At 44.8% G+C, this 16,277-nt stretch overlaps 1 protein-coding gene across 1 annotated transcript in view; it reads left to right on the plus strand.

Moving 5' to 3' along the window:
• TRPC3 (transient receptor potential cation channel subfamily C member 3) overlaps positions 1 to 16,277 on the plus strand; it is an 87,785-nt gene that overhangs the window by 12,242 nt on the left and 59,266 nt on the right. Inside the window, exon 2 of the mRNA XM_036763997.1 lies at positions 5,015 to 5,786. Within this exon, the coding sequence (XP_036619892.1) occupies positions 5,015 to 5,786 (772 nt within the window). The remainder of the gene's footprint in view (positions 1 to 5,014; positions 5,787 to 16,277) is intronic.

The raw sequence follows: 16,277 nt of genomic DNA on the forward strand, positions 1-16,277 counted from the left end.
GTTTGGAACAATCACTGCGGGCAAGGGCATAGAGAACCAGAAAAGAATGAATTATCAATGCAAAGAGTAAAGGTCCAGTTGAGGTTAGATACCATAAATCTGTAGGGACCTAGTCAACATGGTTGAGCCCTTTGACAGCCTGAGAAAAACAATGTAAAAGGCATATGAGTGAATGAGGATTTGGGTTTGGCAAGGCATTCATGGTGATGAGAAAAGGGGGCAAGAGATTCTAACTCAGAAGGCAGTGCATGCTTGATCTGGATAACTAGAGGCTCAAGATTGTGACAGAGGAAAATGAGGCCAGAGCAGAGAGGTGGGAAAAGACTGGAGGTTGAAATGAAGATGAAGAAGAGGTTTAGGTGGAGTAAGGAAGAGAAAGGGATGAAAGGATCGGAAGTTGTGGTCAGAAAGAGGAATTTCATGGGTCTGGATCCTAGAGGTTGAAGAACTATGGGTGACTGTGACATCAGGGCTGTGATGGATTCTTGCACATGGCTGAGGTAGAGTGAAGTTGTGGGAAGTGGTAAAGTTGATGAGTCTGGGAAGACAGAGTGTTGGAGGGACAGCAACCTGAGGGGAGACTCTAAGCCTAGTACTCAAGTATGTGAAGGGGGAATGACCTGGGGATCAGTAGACAACTAGAAAGAATGTCTTTGCCAGTGGTCTCCTCAGTTAGGTGCACCAAGAAAGTTAGAGGTGGGCTGCTTTCACCCCAGATTTTGAAGATGTCCTTCCTGGGCATGGAAATCATGTGCTTTGTACTAATCATTACAACCATTCAGTCTCTCATTTATTATTCATCAATTCACAGATCACAGATTTGGAGCTGGAAGGGACCTTAGAGAAAAGGAGGTCCAATCTGTTCATTTTACAGAAAGGGAAACTGAGGCCTAGAAAAATGGTGAGATCTGAATTCAGATCTTGACTCCAAAACAAGTTATCTTTGCAGTGCACCATTGTATTAGGAGGGCAGAGTTTATAATCCCACAGAGGATCATATATATGTCTGAAAGGTTCGGAACCGCCGGATATAAGAAACTCTCAAAGTAGAAGGCAGAAGAATCAAAACATATATTTAGGCTCCACAGTAACCAACCCATGAACCAGCAACCCCATTTTAATATATTGATCAAAAGCTTCCAGGCCCAATAAGTACGCCTTGAAAGAGTAACCAGGAGGCTACAGAGAAGCATGATTGTGTAAAGCAAAATCATGCTTCCCCCTCTATGGTAAAAAGATTACCCACTGGCCTGAAGTCCTTGTTCAGCTTCCTCCCGTAGGTCAGCTCTGCTACTGGCAGCTCCGGCTGTGGCTGTGGCTGTGGCTGTGGCTGTGGCTGTGGCTGTGGCTGTGACTGTGGCTGTAGCAGCCTCTGGCTCCAACGGAAGCTGTTTTTAACCATCCAGCTTCTGCAGGGGTGTAAGGTACGCCGGGGAAAGCACAGGTTCTTTCAATCTGCTTAAACAAGGTGAAGGGGTTGACCGAGAAAGCACAGGTTCTTTCAGTCAGCTTAAGCAAGGTGAAGGGGTTGACCGAGAAAGCACAGGTTGTTTCCATCAGCTTAAGCAAGGGAAGCAAGGTGAAGGGGCCAACAAGCTTACTCCAGTCCAAAATACAAACAGCATTCAGTTCAGGGGAAAAAGCCAAACTAGTCAAGGGCACTTGTTGACCAAGTGCTATAAGGAGCCCATTTTTGGTTGCCAACACAACCATACAGCCTCCCAATTCATTCACAGTACCTCCCATTCATTCATTCATCGAACAAATATTTATTGAAAGTGCTTACTCTGTGTGTGTATGTGTATGTGAAGATTCAAAATTTAAGCAGGATGGAAGCAGTTGGACACCCGTGTAGGTAGAACCAGAAGAGATTTTCAATTCTCACTCACACTTAAATAAAATACATGAAAAACAAACACATTGCTGCTTTCTCAACATTCCATTTCAACCTGACAGTCTTATTGGCTTTTCAAAGCCAGTAATGTGAGGATAGCTTTAACTTCTAAGTTTCAATACCTTTCCTACAGATCAAACCACAGCTGTTTTTAAGACGTTTTATTTTTATTTTCAGTTCTAAATTCCCCCCTTCCTCCACTCCTCTCTCACCCATTGAGAAAACCAGAAATATGATACCCATCTACATATGAATTCATGCAAAATATATTTCCACAATAGCCATGTTCCCCTCCACCCCACCCCCCAAAAAACTCCAAGAAGAATAAAGAGAAAAAATAGGTTTTAATCTGCATTCTTAATCCATCAGATCTCTTTCTGGAGGTGGATAGCATATTTCATCATGAGTCCTTTGAATTGTGACCAATCACTGTATTGATCAGAGTTATTAAGTCTTTCACAGTTATCGTTATAATATTACCGTTACTGTGTACATTGTTTTCCTGGTCCTGCTTACTTCACATTGCATCAGCTCATATAAGTCTTCCCAGGTTTTTCTGAAACCATCTCCTTCATATTTTCTTACAGTGTGAGAGTATTCTATCAGTCATGTACCGTAATTGGCTCAGCCATTCCCCAATTAATGGGTATCCCCTCAATTTCCACACATCTGTTTTAGATACTGCATATTGACTGGAAACAAAATAGATGCTTATTGAGGGGAGAATGGCTAAACCAACTGGTAAATGAATCCAATGAACAAGCATTTGGTAAGCCCTTAGTGTGTGCCAGGCATTGGGGATACAAAGGCAAAACAAAGTACTAGCCCTCAAGGAGCTTACATTCTTCCAGTGGGGGAGACAATAGGTAGATAAAAGAAATATCCAGAGTAAATGGAAGGCTCTCTGAGAAGGGAAGGTATTGGCAGCTGTAGGGGGCATGGAGAAAGGACTCATAGAGAAGACAGGATTTTAGCAGAGTCAAGAAGGAATCCAGGGAGACCAGGGGGCATGAATGAAAAGGAAGAGCATCTCAAGCAAAAGGACATAGAGATGGCAGGTGGGGGGGGGTAAGTCTGAGGGACTGCATGTAGGCCAGTATTGTGCTGCTAGAATGTACACTTAACAAAGGAGAATTCAGTGCAAGAAGACTGGAAAGGTAGGAAGGGGCCAGGTTATAAAGAGCTTCAAATGCTAAACGAGAAGTTTTTATTTGATCCTGGAGGTGATAAAGAGGGAATATAAGAACAAAAGACATCTATAAAAATGAACTATTTTTTCAAAAGGACTGCATCTTGAAAATTCAACTAGCAAGAGTCCTAGAAGGAGCTAAGGTAGACATATGGCATTACAATTAGATTAGACTTTTCAGAATGCAGGTGATAAGCTTACAGAGAAGGGGAATGGATAGGAGGAGTTTGGGATATTGTGTTGGGAGTTTGGGAGGAAATGCAACCTTTTGGAAGAAGTTCATGATCTTTCAAAAGATAATTAAATTCAATCTCGTGATAGACATCTGAGGAAGTTTGGAAGAAGGATGTATTTCCATTTTCCTCCTAGAAAAAAGTACAGTGCAGAAAGATGATTCTTTTTGGCCTGGCTTTAAAAAATTTGAATCATGATGAAAATTCCAGTCACCTCACTACAACAACAACTTAAATGTTCTTGAAAAGGTGGGAGGCACCCAGTAAAAGCACCATTCTGATTGCTGTGGTTCAGAGTGTTGTGGGCATGCGGTTAACACCCAATTAAAGATTGTTGGCTGATCTTAGGGATGTCGAAAGGATACATTCAGCCAAAAACGATTTCCCCTTAAGAAGCAGATGTAAACAATCAAAAATGGTCCTTCAGTTTGACCTCCACAACATCCAGCTCACAGACCACATCACCCTTGCAACATCTGGAGCTAGGAGGGACTTCAGAGGCCATCTAGTTCACCACCCCCCAACCCCTGTCCCATTTGACAGTTGAGGAAACTGAGGCCTAGAGAGATGAAGTGACTTGCTCAGCAGGTGAGAAAAACTGTTTTATCTGTCCTCTTCCAAAACCAGCCCCTTCCTCATTCCCTCATCACCTCTCCCCAGGACTAGTGACGTTAAACTCAAATAAAACTGGTGACAGATTGACTTAGAAAATCACATTAGCATTATCTGTGTTCTACTCTATTTTCATTTGTTTCCCAATGGCATTTTAATCTGGTTCAGGCTGCAGTCCTGAGTATTGTGGGCTGCATGCTGCTAGCTGGAGGCATGATTGGTACCTTTCCCTCTTCTTGCCATGGTTCTTCCATTTACAATCTGTCTCTCATACAGCTACCAAAATCATTTTCCTAGGGCACAGATCTGACCACATCACTCTTCAAATCAAAAATCTTCAGTGGTTCATTATTGCCTCTAGAATAAAATACTTCACCTGGCATTGAAGACCCTCCAATCTGACTACCAGCTACATTTGCGGCTTTATTTTCCACTACTTCCCATACATGGAGTGAAATGCTTTCAGCCAAGTGGCCTCCTAGGAGTTCCAATCCGAACTGTTGTTTTCTCCTACTTCCTGAGCATAGGCAGCTGGGTGGCACAGGGAAATGCTGGACTTGGGGTCAGAAGATCTGAGTTTGAATACTGCCTCACATACTTACTAGCTGTGGGACCCTGAACAAGTCACCTCAGTTTAATCTAATTCAGTCCAACCCAATCAGCATTTATTAAGCATCCACTATGTGCCAGCGCTGTGCTAAGTGCTGGGGGTACAATCCAGAAAAAGAAGCAGTACTTAAGCCTTTGTGTGTCGTGAACCCCTCTGTCAGCCTGGTGAAGCTTAAGGGCCCCTTCTCAGAATCATGTTTTTAAAGGCAAAAACCAAACCAAACCATAGGATTACAGAGGAAGTCACTTATATTAAAATACGATTATCAAAATAGTTTTCTAAAGTTCACAGCCCCCTGGTAGAGTCTTTAATTAATGCTTGGCACTGGGCAAAAGGAAGGCTGCGGGTGACCTTGCAGAGTGCCAAATGGGACTTTGAGCTTGGCAGCCGGGAAAGGGGTGTGGAGGAGGAGGAGGTGTGGAGAGGGGATGCCAGCTGTCATCGCCTCCAGTGACTTTCTACTTGCTGCTAATTAGGTCCGTGGAACGAAGCCCATCGACGACCAAGCGGCTCGCCATGAGGGAGAAGGGCCGGCGCCAGGCAGTGCGCGGCCCGGCGTTCATGTTCAACGCCCGTGGGCCGAGCCTCACCGCGGAAGAGGAGCGCTTCCTGGACGCCGCCGAGTACGGTAACATCCCGGTCGTGCGCAAGATGCTGGACGAGTCGGAGACCTTGAACGTGAACTGCGTGGACTACATGGGCCAGAACGCGCTGCAGCTGGCCGTGGGCAATGAGCACCTGGAGGTGACGGAGCTGCTGCTCAAGAAGGACAACCTGAGCCGCATCGGCGACGCGCTGCTGCTGGCTATCAGCAAGGGCTACGTGCGCATCGTCGAGGCGCTGCTGAGCCACCCGGGCTTCGCGGCCGGCCGCCGCCTAACACTGAGCCCCGGCGAGCAGGAGCTGCGCGACGACGACTTCTACGCGTACGACGAGGACGGCACGCGCTTCTCTCCGGACATCACGCCAGTGATCCTGGCGGCGCACTGCCAGAAGTACGAGGTGGTGCACATGCTGCTGACCAAGGGCGCGCGCATCGAGCGGCCGCACGACTACTTCTGCAAGTGCCCGGACTGCGCCGACAAGCAGCGGCGCGACTCGTTCAGCCACTCGCGCTCGCGCATCAACGCCTACCGCGGCCTGGCCAGCCCAGCCTACCTGTCCCTGGCCAGCGAGGACCCGGTGCTCACGGCGCTCGAGCTCAGCAACGAGCTCGCCAAGCTGGCCAACATCGAGAAGGAGTTCAAGGTGAGGCTGGCCCCGGCTCCTGGGGGCTGGTGTGCGCGCGAGTGGGAGTGTGGGAGTGTGTGAGCGTGAGTGTGCGCTCACGACTGTGTGCGTGCACGTGTGAGTGTGTGAGGGTGAGCGTGTGTGCACGCGTGAGTCTGTGCGCGTGAGTGTGCTCTCATGAGTGTGTGAGCGTGATTGTGCGCGCACGAGTGAGTGGGTGGATGTAAATGCGTTGCCCTGAATGTGAGCTTCAGTATGTGAGCGTGAGTGTGCACGAGTGTCTGTGTGTCTGTGTCGGTGGAAGAGTGGCAATAGTTCGGGGAGGTAAGGGAATCACCCTTTGGGGCTTACACCTCTTAGCAGGGTGATTCTGCTCTTTAGCCTTTTTTTGAGTCATGGACCCCTTTGGCTGTCTTGCAAAGCCTATAACCTTCCTTTCCCCTACCCCTGTCCCTCTTCAGGAGAATGGTTTCAAATGCATAAAATACTGGCCTAGGAGTACAAAGGGAACCAAGCGAAGTATATTGAAATAAAGATATAATTTTTTTTACCCCATTCAAGTTTACGGATCCCCTGAAATCTCTGCCTACACCAAAGAGAAGTTAACAATGGCTTAGGCCTCCGTGATTTTGGGTGCTCTGGGGGACCAGTCAAGAGGGCAGAGTTCTGGGCTCAGAGTCCAAAGGTTTGAGCTGGGAATTCCACCTCAGATGCTGGGCAAATCCCTTCATCTCTGGGCCTTCAGTTTCTTCATGGGTGAAATGGAGGGATTGAGCTCTGTGTCCTTGGAAGGTCTTTTTGGGTTTTAAATCTGAGATCCTTCTGACACTGTCACTTATGGCTGGGGGTCTTCGGTCAAGCTGGGCTTCAGGGATGATTCACTGATGGACTGACAGAGGCTGGGGGAGGAGCAGCATCCTCTGCTCCTGGTTATTGCTTGATGTTTAGAACATCCAGTTAGAATTCCCCATTTAGGGACCCTAGCACTAGAGCTGGTTGGGATCTCAGAAGGCATCTACCCAATCCTCTCATTTTAGGGATGAAGAAGCTAAGACTACAGTAGGCTAAGTCACTGGGTCAAGCACTCCAAGGATGGCAGGAATTGAATCTAGCTCCTGTGATGCCAAATCAAGTGTCATTGGTTGTTTTTCTACTAGACTGGTTTGATTCAGTGGACATAACGGCGGAAACATGGGGGAGTGGTGGGGAAGTTCCCTCTGGAGTTACAGACTCTAGTGCTTAGACCCATGCCTCTCCAAACCATGGTGCTCTGTCTGCTCCCGTGCTCTGGAGCATTGCTGTTCAAGCCTGTGGGACTCTTCATGACCCCATTTGGGGTTTTCTTGGCAAAGATACTGGAGTAGTTTACCATTTCCTTCTCCAGTTCTCTTTACAGGTGAAGAAACTGAGACAAACGGGGTTAAGTGACCTATCTAGGGTTATGCAGCTAATTAAGTGTCTGAATCTGGCTTTGAACTCAGAAAGATGAGTCTTCCTAACTCCAGGCCCAGCACTCTATCCACTGTGACACCACCTAGCTGCCCCTAGGAGCATTTAGAGACAGTTTATCTCTTTCAAAAAAGAGTGGAGATGTAGCTTGATATTCTTAGCCCCAGATTTTTCCTCCCCTGTTGCAGTGCACTGATTAATTACTGCACCTTAGCCTCTCTCTCCCTCATCCTTCTCTCTCTCTCTCTCTCTCTCTCTCTCTCTCTCTCTCTCACACACACACACACACACACACACACACACACCACCACCACCACCACCACCACCACCACCACCACCACCACCACCACCACCACCACCACCACCACCAAGAGTATTTTAATAGGATCTTCCCTTCCTCCTGTCTTCATCTGTAAAATGAGGGGGTGGGGTTTAGAGTAGTTGACCTTTAGGGTCCCTTCTAACCCTAAATCTGTGACCTTGTAAGACGATCCTACATTACAGTGGTTCTCAGTGTTAATGAGGCAATTCAGTAGGGTACTCGATAGAATGCTGGATCTGGAGTCAGGAGGACCTGAGTTCAGATCCTTCCTCAGACACTTACTTGCAAGCCTTCTGTGTTGCCAGCTTCAGCTGGTAGTTCAGCGCAGGATTTAATTTCACATGGCAAAAGAAAGCGGTTGTGTTGTTGAGAATCAGTGTATAGTATCGATACATGTGTGAGTCACATGTGCCCTGCTATTGCCAATATTTAACAAATGCCATTTGAATTGAATTGATTCTCTTCAAAGATCTTTTGGAGATAAAATTCTAGTGTAGAATTGTACTTATTTTGATTCGTTTATGAAAATGTGGAGAGCTCCTACCCCTGAAATCCACAGCCAAGGATGTGACCGAAAGCAGACAGAGTACATTTTGGCATCACTTAAAAAGGAATTAGCGAATGTAAATTTCCTCAAGATGTGTCTCGGCAATTCCGAATGAATGTTGATACAGTCCAGGTCATTGGCACTGGACAAACACTCCTTTTTTTCCCCAGGAGACAGTGGAGTGTATGGGAAAGAATCCAAGGGTGTGATTCAGAGGATTCAATCAAAATACTGAATCACAGTTCTGACACTTACCACCTGAGTCCCATGAACTCTCTGGGCTTCAGCCTCCTCCTTTGTAAAATGTACGATTGTTTCTGGGTATTCTGGGTTCCCTAGAAAAAATAGAATGACTGAGAAATAAAAAGGAATTTTATTTGTAAATCAAAGGTAATTTTGGTGGGTATTTCATCAGCACAGCACAATTATTCATTCTTGTTCATTAGTTATTAAGGAAATTTTTCCCCTGCTTTTTCCAGCCTTTTTGTAGACTTTGAACAGTTCTGCCCATTGGCTGGGACATCGGTCAAATTTATACAGTCTGTTTTCAGGAATGACCTTATCTCCCCATGCCTAGTTGTGAGGATGATTATGGACGCTAACATGAATATGAATCCTGGCCACAGTGGTGGGGAGCCAGGGACCTTCTGCTCCTCAGTACCAGCCCTCCAGTGGGTGTAGAAAAGAACCCTGAGAATGAGAAAATCTTTCAAGTCTCAGGTCTGCTACTTATTGCCTCTGTGTTCTTGACCAAATCACCTTCATCTCTGGACTTCAGAAAACTCAAAGCGTGACTAGTATCAACCTTTGGAGGATTGTAAAACATCAAAAATGCAGCAGTTGTAGGTGAAAGACGGGACAAGAGGTGGGCTTGGGGGAGATACAGAGGAAGAAACAAATGTAAAAGGGGTAAACCAGTCAGCCCTCTGATGTAGGGGACTTCAGACCACTTCAAGAGGGAGGAACATGTGAGTGAGAACATAAGGTCATAGGGGGTTGGATTTAGAGCTGGAAAGAACATTAGGGTCCAGCCTTCTTATTTTGCAGCTAAGGAAACAGGCATAGAGAGGTCACTCTTGCTCAAAGTCACACAGCCAGTAAACGTCTAAGGTGAACTCCGAGTCCAGTGCTTTATCCACTTCTCCATTATGCCTTTAAGCTGAGGCTGTAGCTTCCTTTAAAGTTTATTAAGTGGGTGGCTCTCCCTGGTTCAGTGGCCAGTCCTCTTTGGAAGCATCATCCAATCCCTGAGGCTGCCATGGAACCAAAGAATTGTATCAACATCCCAAATTTCCAAGTCCTTCATGGATGACCTATAGCACAAATGACCTAGTGACCCAGAGACCTGCAGATCAGGGGTCTCACTGGTTTATCCTCATCATACTCTCCCCAATTAAATATTTGCAGTCCTCAGCAAATCGGTTGGGATGCATTTAGCTCATTTTCCCATATCCTCAATCCCAGAAAGTCTTTGGTGACCTGGGAAGGCTCAAGCATTATCTTTTAGAGTCTTCCCGGTGGCTCGCACTAAAGACCTTCAACAAAGTGCATGTGACAGTTTTAATGGATTAGGGCAGATTATTCTACCCAGTTCTTAAGTATTCCCCAAATTAACAGTCTTTGTGGAGGGTCTGGATCTACCAAAGGCTGATGAGTCTAGAGATTACCATTTCTCCCAAATACTAAGTTATGCAAAGTCAACAAAGGACATTTTGTGAAGTTTATCGTGTATTTACTCCGTGTCCCAATCCAGTCACCTAGAAAAAATAATTAGTAGAAATCGACAACTAACAAAATGGAAATTTAATTCAACAAACATTTATTAAGCACCTACTATGTGCCAGGCATTTGGCTAAACACTGGAGATACAAAAAAAAAAAACAAACCAGAAGACAGCCTCTGCCTTCAAGAAACTTACAATCTAAAGGCGGAGACAACAAAAAATAAACACAAAGCAAGCTATAATTAAGAGAGGGAAAGTTAAAATCAATACCCTATTTTTTGGTGACATCCTTAGCTGACCAGGTATATACTATTCCCATTAAAACAGACTAAATGATGATTTAACACTATGTCTGAAGATGTCATCCATCAGGCGTTAGTTTCTGATTTTTCGTTGAAGTTAGTCAAAACCTTTTTAAGTCTCCTGGGGGGGTATTTCCATAACATTGATCCTTGTGTGGGTGTGAATGTTTACATAATCATCCTTTCCCTTAAAACTTCTCAGCTGAATTCAGTACTCTAATGAAAGCATAACTGTTTGCAATTACTTGACCATAACTTTAGCCTATGTTAGGAAAACTACAGTTATTTTCTCCAGGCAGCCTTTCTCAGTTAGTGGCTTACTTTTGACTGCATGACAAAGACTACAACCAATCCATTATATACTAAGCCTTTGAAATGGAACTGAGGATCACTAATGGAGAAGTCCACATATACACATGGTACAACTAACTGCTTCCAATCGTAAGCAAAGATAGGGATATTTTTTGTTTCCTCACTGTTTGAAATTACAGTTCTTATATGTCAATTAGGTTTTTACTATTTCCCCAGTATATCTGTGTATAAGTAAGTTTTCTGGTGCCTCTCACTGCAGTATCCAGGCTTGTTATTGGTATCTCCAAGTCACCAATGAAATGTTGACCCTCTATTTGTGCTTCTGTGCTTCTTGTCAAATGTCCAATCTCCATGCTGATTTGTTTTAGCTTGTAATATTTTGCATTAAACTTTCTACAGGAAAAAAAAGAGAGAGATGGCCCTAGAGTTAAGAGAGGTTAGGAAAGGGTTTTTATAGATGGTGAGATTTTAGCTGGGACCTAAGGAAGCCAGGGAGGTCAGTATTCAGAGTGGAGGAGGGACAGCAATGTATGGAAAGGGGACATCCAGAGAAAATGTCCAGGGCTGAGAGATAAAGTGTCTTGTTCATAGAATAGTCAGGAGTCTGGTGTCACACAATAAGAGACAGGGAGTAAGGTGTAAGAAGACTGGAAAGGTAGTAGGAGCTAGGTTATAAAGGGCTTTGAATGCCAAACAGAGCCTTTTGTATTTGATCCTGGACAGTGGGAAGCCACTGGAATTTATTGAGTAGGGAGATGACATGGTCAGATCTGTACTTTAGTGACTGAGTGGAGAATGGACTGGAATAGGGAGAGACTTGAGATAGCAGACCCACCAGCAGCTATTGTAGTAACTGAGGCATAAAGTGATAAGGGCCTGCACTATAGTGGTGGCAGTGTCCGAGGAAAGAAGGGGGCATATTCTAGAGATGACCCAAAGGGAAAGGCAACAGGCCTTGGCAACAGCTTGAACATGGGGGTGGGGCTGGGGGTAGAGATAAAGTTATGGTTAGATAATGAGGGTTAGACTGGAGGGAGGCATCCCTGCCTTCTCATCACAAAAACTCCCAAAGAGAGAGCAGCACCATACTTCATATTCCAGAGAGAAGAATGGGAGAGTGGGGGTAGTTCTCTCTCCTTTTAAAGTCAATTGACTGGGCTGGATAGTGAAGAATCTGTGTTGACTCCTAAACTGCAAGCCTGGGGGACTGGGGATAGTGTTGCCCTCTCCAGTAAAAGAGGAAGTGGGGGAGGGGAGAATTTAGGGGAAAAGAGAATGAGTTCTTTTTGGACATAGTGAGTTTGAGATGTCTACAAAGAAGTTGGAGAGGTGAGATTGGAGAGCAGCAAAGAGATTGAGGCAGGAAAGCTAGATTTGAGAATCATCAGCATAGAGAGGGTAATTAAATCCATGGGAGCTGATGAGATCACCAAATGAAGCAGTGTAGAGCAAGAAGAGAAGGGAGCCTGGAACAGAGCTAGATTGGGTTAGATGATCTGGAGGAGGAACCAGCAAAGAAGACAGAGGAGGATGGGTCAGAGAGGGAGGAGGAGAACCAGGAGAGAGAGAGAAAAGTATACTGGAAGAGAGCAGAGTAATCCAGCAGTGCCAAAGGCTGAAAAGAAGTCAAGGAGAATGGATTGAGAAAATTCTTAGGATTTGGCACCAAAGAGATCATTAGTAACTTTGGAGAGAGCAGTTTGGATTGAAAGTTGGAAGCCAGAGTGTAAAGGATTAAGAAGAGAGGGAGAGGAGAGGAGGCAGAGGCACCTCTTATAAACAGCATTTTTGAGGAATTAAGCTACAAGGGGCAGAAGAGATAAGGAATGAGAATTATTAGGGATGGAAGGGTCACATGAAGGCTTTTTCAGGGTGGGGGAGATATGGGATATTTGTAGGCAGTAGGAAGGAGCTAATAGACAGAGGAAGAGTGGGGATGACAGAGAGGGCAATCTGTTGGAAGAAAAAAAGGAAAACTTAGTTCCTTCTCCTACAGAGAATCTTTAGGCCCAGATGAACTCCCAGAACAAGTGAGGCTCTCTCAACAGGGATTAGTGACTGAGGGTCACCTGGAAGTCACCTCCTAACCAAAGTGTACTGGGTTCCTCCGTGGGTCCCATAGTGCAAATGGCAATGTATACATTTCCCACAATGGATTAGAGAGCTATCCAGATAGAAGCCCCAACGCAATCTCTCCAGGCATCTCACCAATACAGAGAGCACACCAAATAGAGGTCTGAACTCATCCAACAATTAGCTTGAAAGAAAGCAAACAAACCTTCACATCCCATGTGGGGCTCAAAGAGGTGGGTTAAACACTTGGACTTGTTTGCGAAACAACCCCTCAGATTCCAGGCAAGGTCTTTAAGTATACAAAAACAAAACCTCTTGGTCCAGAGGTCTCATTACTGGCTCCTGCTCTGGGTTCATGATGACTGGGCTCCACCCTGAGGGAATTGTGGCCCCTAAAGAGGGGCCACAAAAAGGCTTCTTTTTCCCCCTCGTATCTGCTGACCTTCACGTAGACACCTTGGAGCTCCTGGGAGAAACACTTAAAGTTAGCTTATTACATTTGCCTAATGTCTAGAGTCTCCCTAAAAGGGTGGCACAATAGATAGAGCGCTGGGTCTGGAGACCTAAAGATGAGTTCACATCTGGCCTCAGATACTTACTAGCTGTGTGACCCTGGGCAAGTCACTTAATTTCTGTCTGCCTTAGTTTCCTCAACTGTAAAATGGGGATAATAATAGCAGCTATCTCCCAGGGTTGTTGTGACACAGGGTAAAATGAGATAATATTTGTAAATGCTTTGCAAACCTTAAAGTGCTATAACAATGCTAATCATATTATTTAAAAGGTATTGAATGAAATATGTAACTCAATTATAGGATAGATTTCTTTCCCCTTCACTGAAAAGAAAAGCTTAAAACACAAAAGACTCATGAGCATTCATTGATCAAAATGAACACATAACACAGCAACCTTGATCATCTATTTTCTATGCCCTGAACCTCCCTCAAAGTCTGTGTCTTAAGGCAATTCAGGCAGAATCTGGGCTCATCTTCTGGAGGATGGTGGTACTTCTCTTCATTACAGTCTTTTCAAGGAACATGGTTCAGTCAGTGATGGCTCGATGACCTTGGAGCCCTCCACTTCTCCACCTCAAAGAGTTGCTTCCCAGACTGGATATGTGCATCTCAGGATCACTGTTTGGTAACCTATACTCAGGAAAAGAAACACCAAGCAAAAGAGTCAGTCACAGTCTTAAGATCTTGACTTGAGTCCACCTAGAGGAGCACGCAATCATATAGTGGCCACTGTTCTTTTAAACAGCAGTATTATGGCCCCCAGATTGCTCCACAGTGGATGGAGTGCCCAGTCTGGAGTCAGGAAGACTCATTTTCTGAGTTCAAATCTGGCCTCAGACACTTACTAGCTAGGTGACCTTTGCAAGTCACTTAACCCTGTTTGCTTCAGTTTCCTCATCTGTAAAATAAACTGGAGAAGGAAATGGCAAACCACTCCACTGTCTTTGCCAAGAAAACCCCAAATGGGGTCATGAAGAGTTTGACATGACTGAAAAAAATGACTGAACTAGGGCTTGGGTTGAAATTGTGAAGAGGCACATCCAGGCTCCACGTTAGAAGGAACCTCCTTCCAATTAAGCTGTCCACAGATGGAATAGATGGCCTTGGAAGGTAGTGGGTCCCCCCTAGACCTTGAGTCAGACTGTGGAGGAACATCTGTCAGGGTCTATTATAGTAGGGATTGTTTCTCAGACGTGAGTTACACTAGATAGTCATAGAGGTCCCTTCTAGCTCTCAGATTCTGTGACTCGATGAAGCCTAGACAAGATCTAGATTCTCCTTCACCTCATTTTTCTTGTCTATAATGTAGAACAGCAGTACTGGCCTAGGTCAGAAAAGAACCTGGTAAGGAATGAAGACCATAGTTACCACAGAGCAGTAACTTTAAGGTCCTGGCCTCAACACACACGATCATATAATTTTAGAGCTAGAAGGGGCCTTAGAGACAAGCTAGCCTACCTTCTGTATTTTATATATGGGGATACTGAGGCCACAGCTAAGGTTACAAATTTGTGAACAACAGATCCCTTCATGGAGGAATTTTTGCCCAAGAAAGTTTTGTTTCTCACTTGAAGGTGCGGAGGTGACTTCCGGTGAATCCCAGAGCCCTAATCCTTGTTGGGAGAACTCCACATTTTCTTGGAGCTCATTTGCAACTGGAGTTTTACTCTGAGAAGACAAACTTGTGTGTGACCTTGGCTCTGGCCTCAGTATCCTATCCAACCAGGGTAGGGAGTAGCAGAGTCAGAGCTAGAAAGCCAGGATTGGGCTCCAATATTAGTCCTCTTTCTTCTCACCTCACTGCCCCAAACTATAATAACAATCAGGACAGCATTTGATGCTGATCACCAGCCCTGGCTTGCAACTTAGTAATTCCAGTGAAATCTGGGAGGTTTAGAGGTGAGCCTTCTTTTTCCTCTTAAGGGGCAATAATATTAGAATCTGATTACTCACCAAAGTAGGAGTGATGGGACACATAAACAAGGAATGGGCAGGTCTGGGTTTTGTACTTCCCCTAAAGTGGGCACCAGCTGACTGCTGCCAGCTGACCTTGCACAATGCGGTCTAGATGATGAGAGGGAAGTATGGCGAAAGACGCTGAGCTAAAGAAGATGAAAAGGAGACAAATAACCAAGTAAAATACAGCCTGGAAGAAAAAGAACCGTAACAATATCAGAACTCAGGTCGAGGAAGACAGATGAACATTGACAGGCAATGTGATGGGTAGGCTTGCTCAAGGTTACCCAGCAAATAAGAAAGCCTACTTTTAGTTAATGTTAGGATGGAGAGAAAGAGAGAGAGGGAGGGAGAGAGAGAGAGGGAGGGGGAGAGAGAGAGAGAGAGAGGGAGAGAGAGAATATATATAACTGGCATATATGTGTAGATGTATAATATTAGTGTATGTATATGTTGGTATATCTATATACAATGTTAGTACATATATGTTTGTGTATATGTAATATTAGTGTATATATAGTATATATAATGTTAATGTATGTAGTATATATACATATACACTATATATTAAATTAACATTAGCATATATACAAATACACATACACACGTATACATCCATATACAAATATGTGCTTTTGGGTGTGTGCACATATACATACATGTTCATATCCAAGGCAGGTTTTGAAGCTATCTGTTCCTGAATTCCAAGGCTAGCCCCCTATCCTCTACACTAAGCTCCCTCTCATGATGTTGAGAACAAGACATTTTGCTTAGAATATTTCTGACTGGTAGCATACCTTTGTTTCTCAGCTAATGTGTTGTGTGTATATGCAGAAAAGCCCACATCCTTCCTGAGTTTTGTGCAGTTCACAAAATACTTCCTAAAGCCTTTTCCAATTCCCATAATCCTTGTGCCTTTCCTCTGTTAATTATTTCCTGTCTAATCTTGTTTATATAGAGTTAATTGTGTATTGTCTCCCAATTAGCCTGGGAGTACCTGGAGATCAGGGACTGTCTTTTGCTTCTCTCTGTATCTCCAGTGCTTAGCACAGTGCCTGGCACACAGTGGGTGCTTAATAAATGCTTATTGACTGACTGCCTAGAGCTGGAAGGGATGTTAGAAGTTATCTACTCTGAGCAGCTCCTTTTACAGCATTCAGAGTCAGGAGCTGATCCCCTGGCTTTGAGGCAGAGGATACCCGAAGGCTGACTGCCCAGCTTGTGCTTCTCCTACCAGGACAATGAGGAAATGGCCAGTTTCTATTCTGCACATATTTCCATGACTGTCCTCCTGAGCTGAGGATGCGCAT

The sequence above is a fragment of the Trichosurus vulpecula genome, chromosome 6 (assembly GCF_011100635.1).
Source record: "Trichosurus vulpecula isolate mTriVul1 chromosome 6, mTriVul1.pri, whole genome shotgun sequence".
Classification (NCBI taxonomy): Eukaryota; Metazoa; Chordata; class Mammalia; order Diprotodontia; family Phalangeridae; genus Trichosurus; species Trichosurus vulpecula.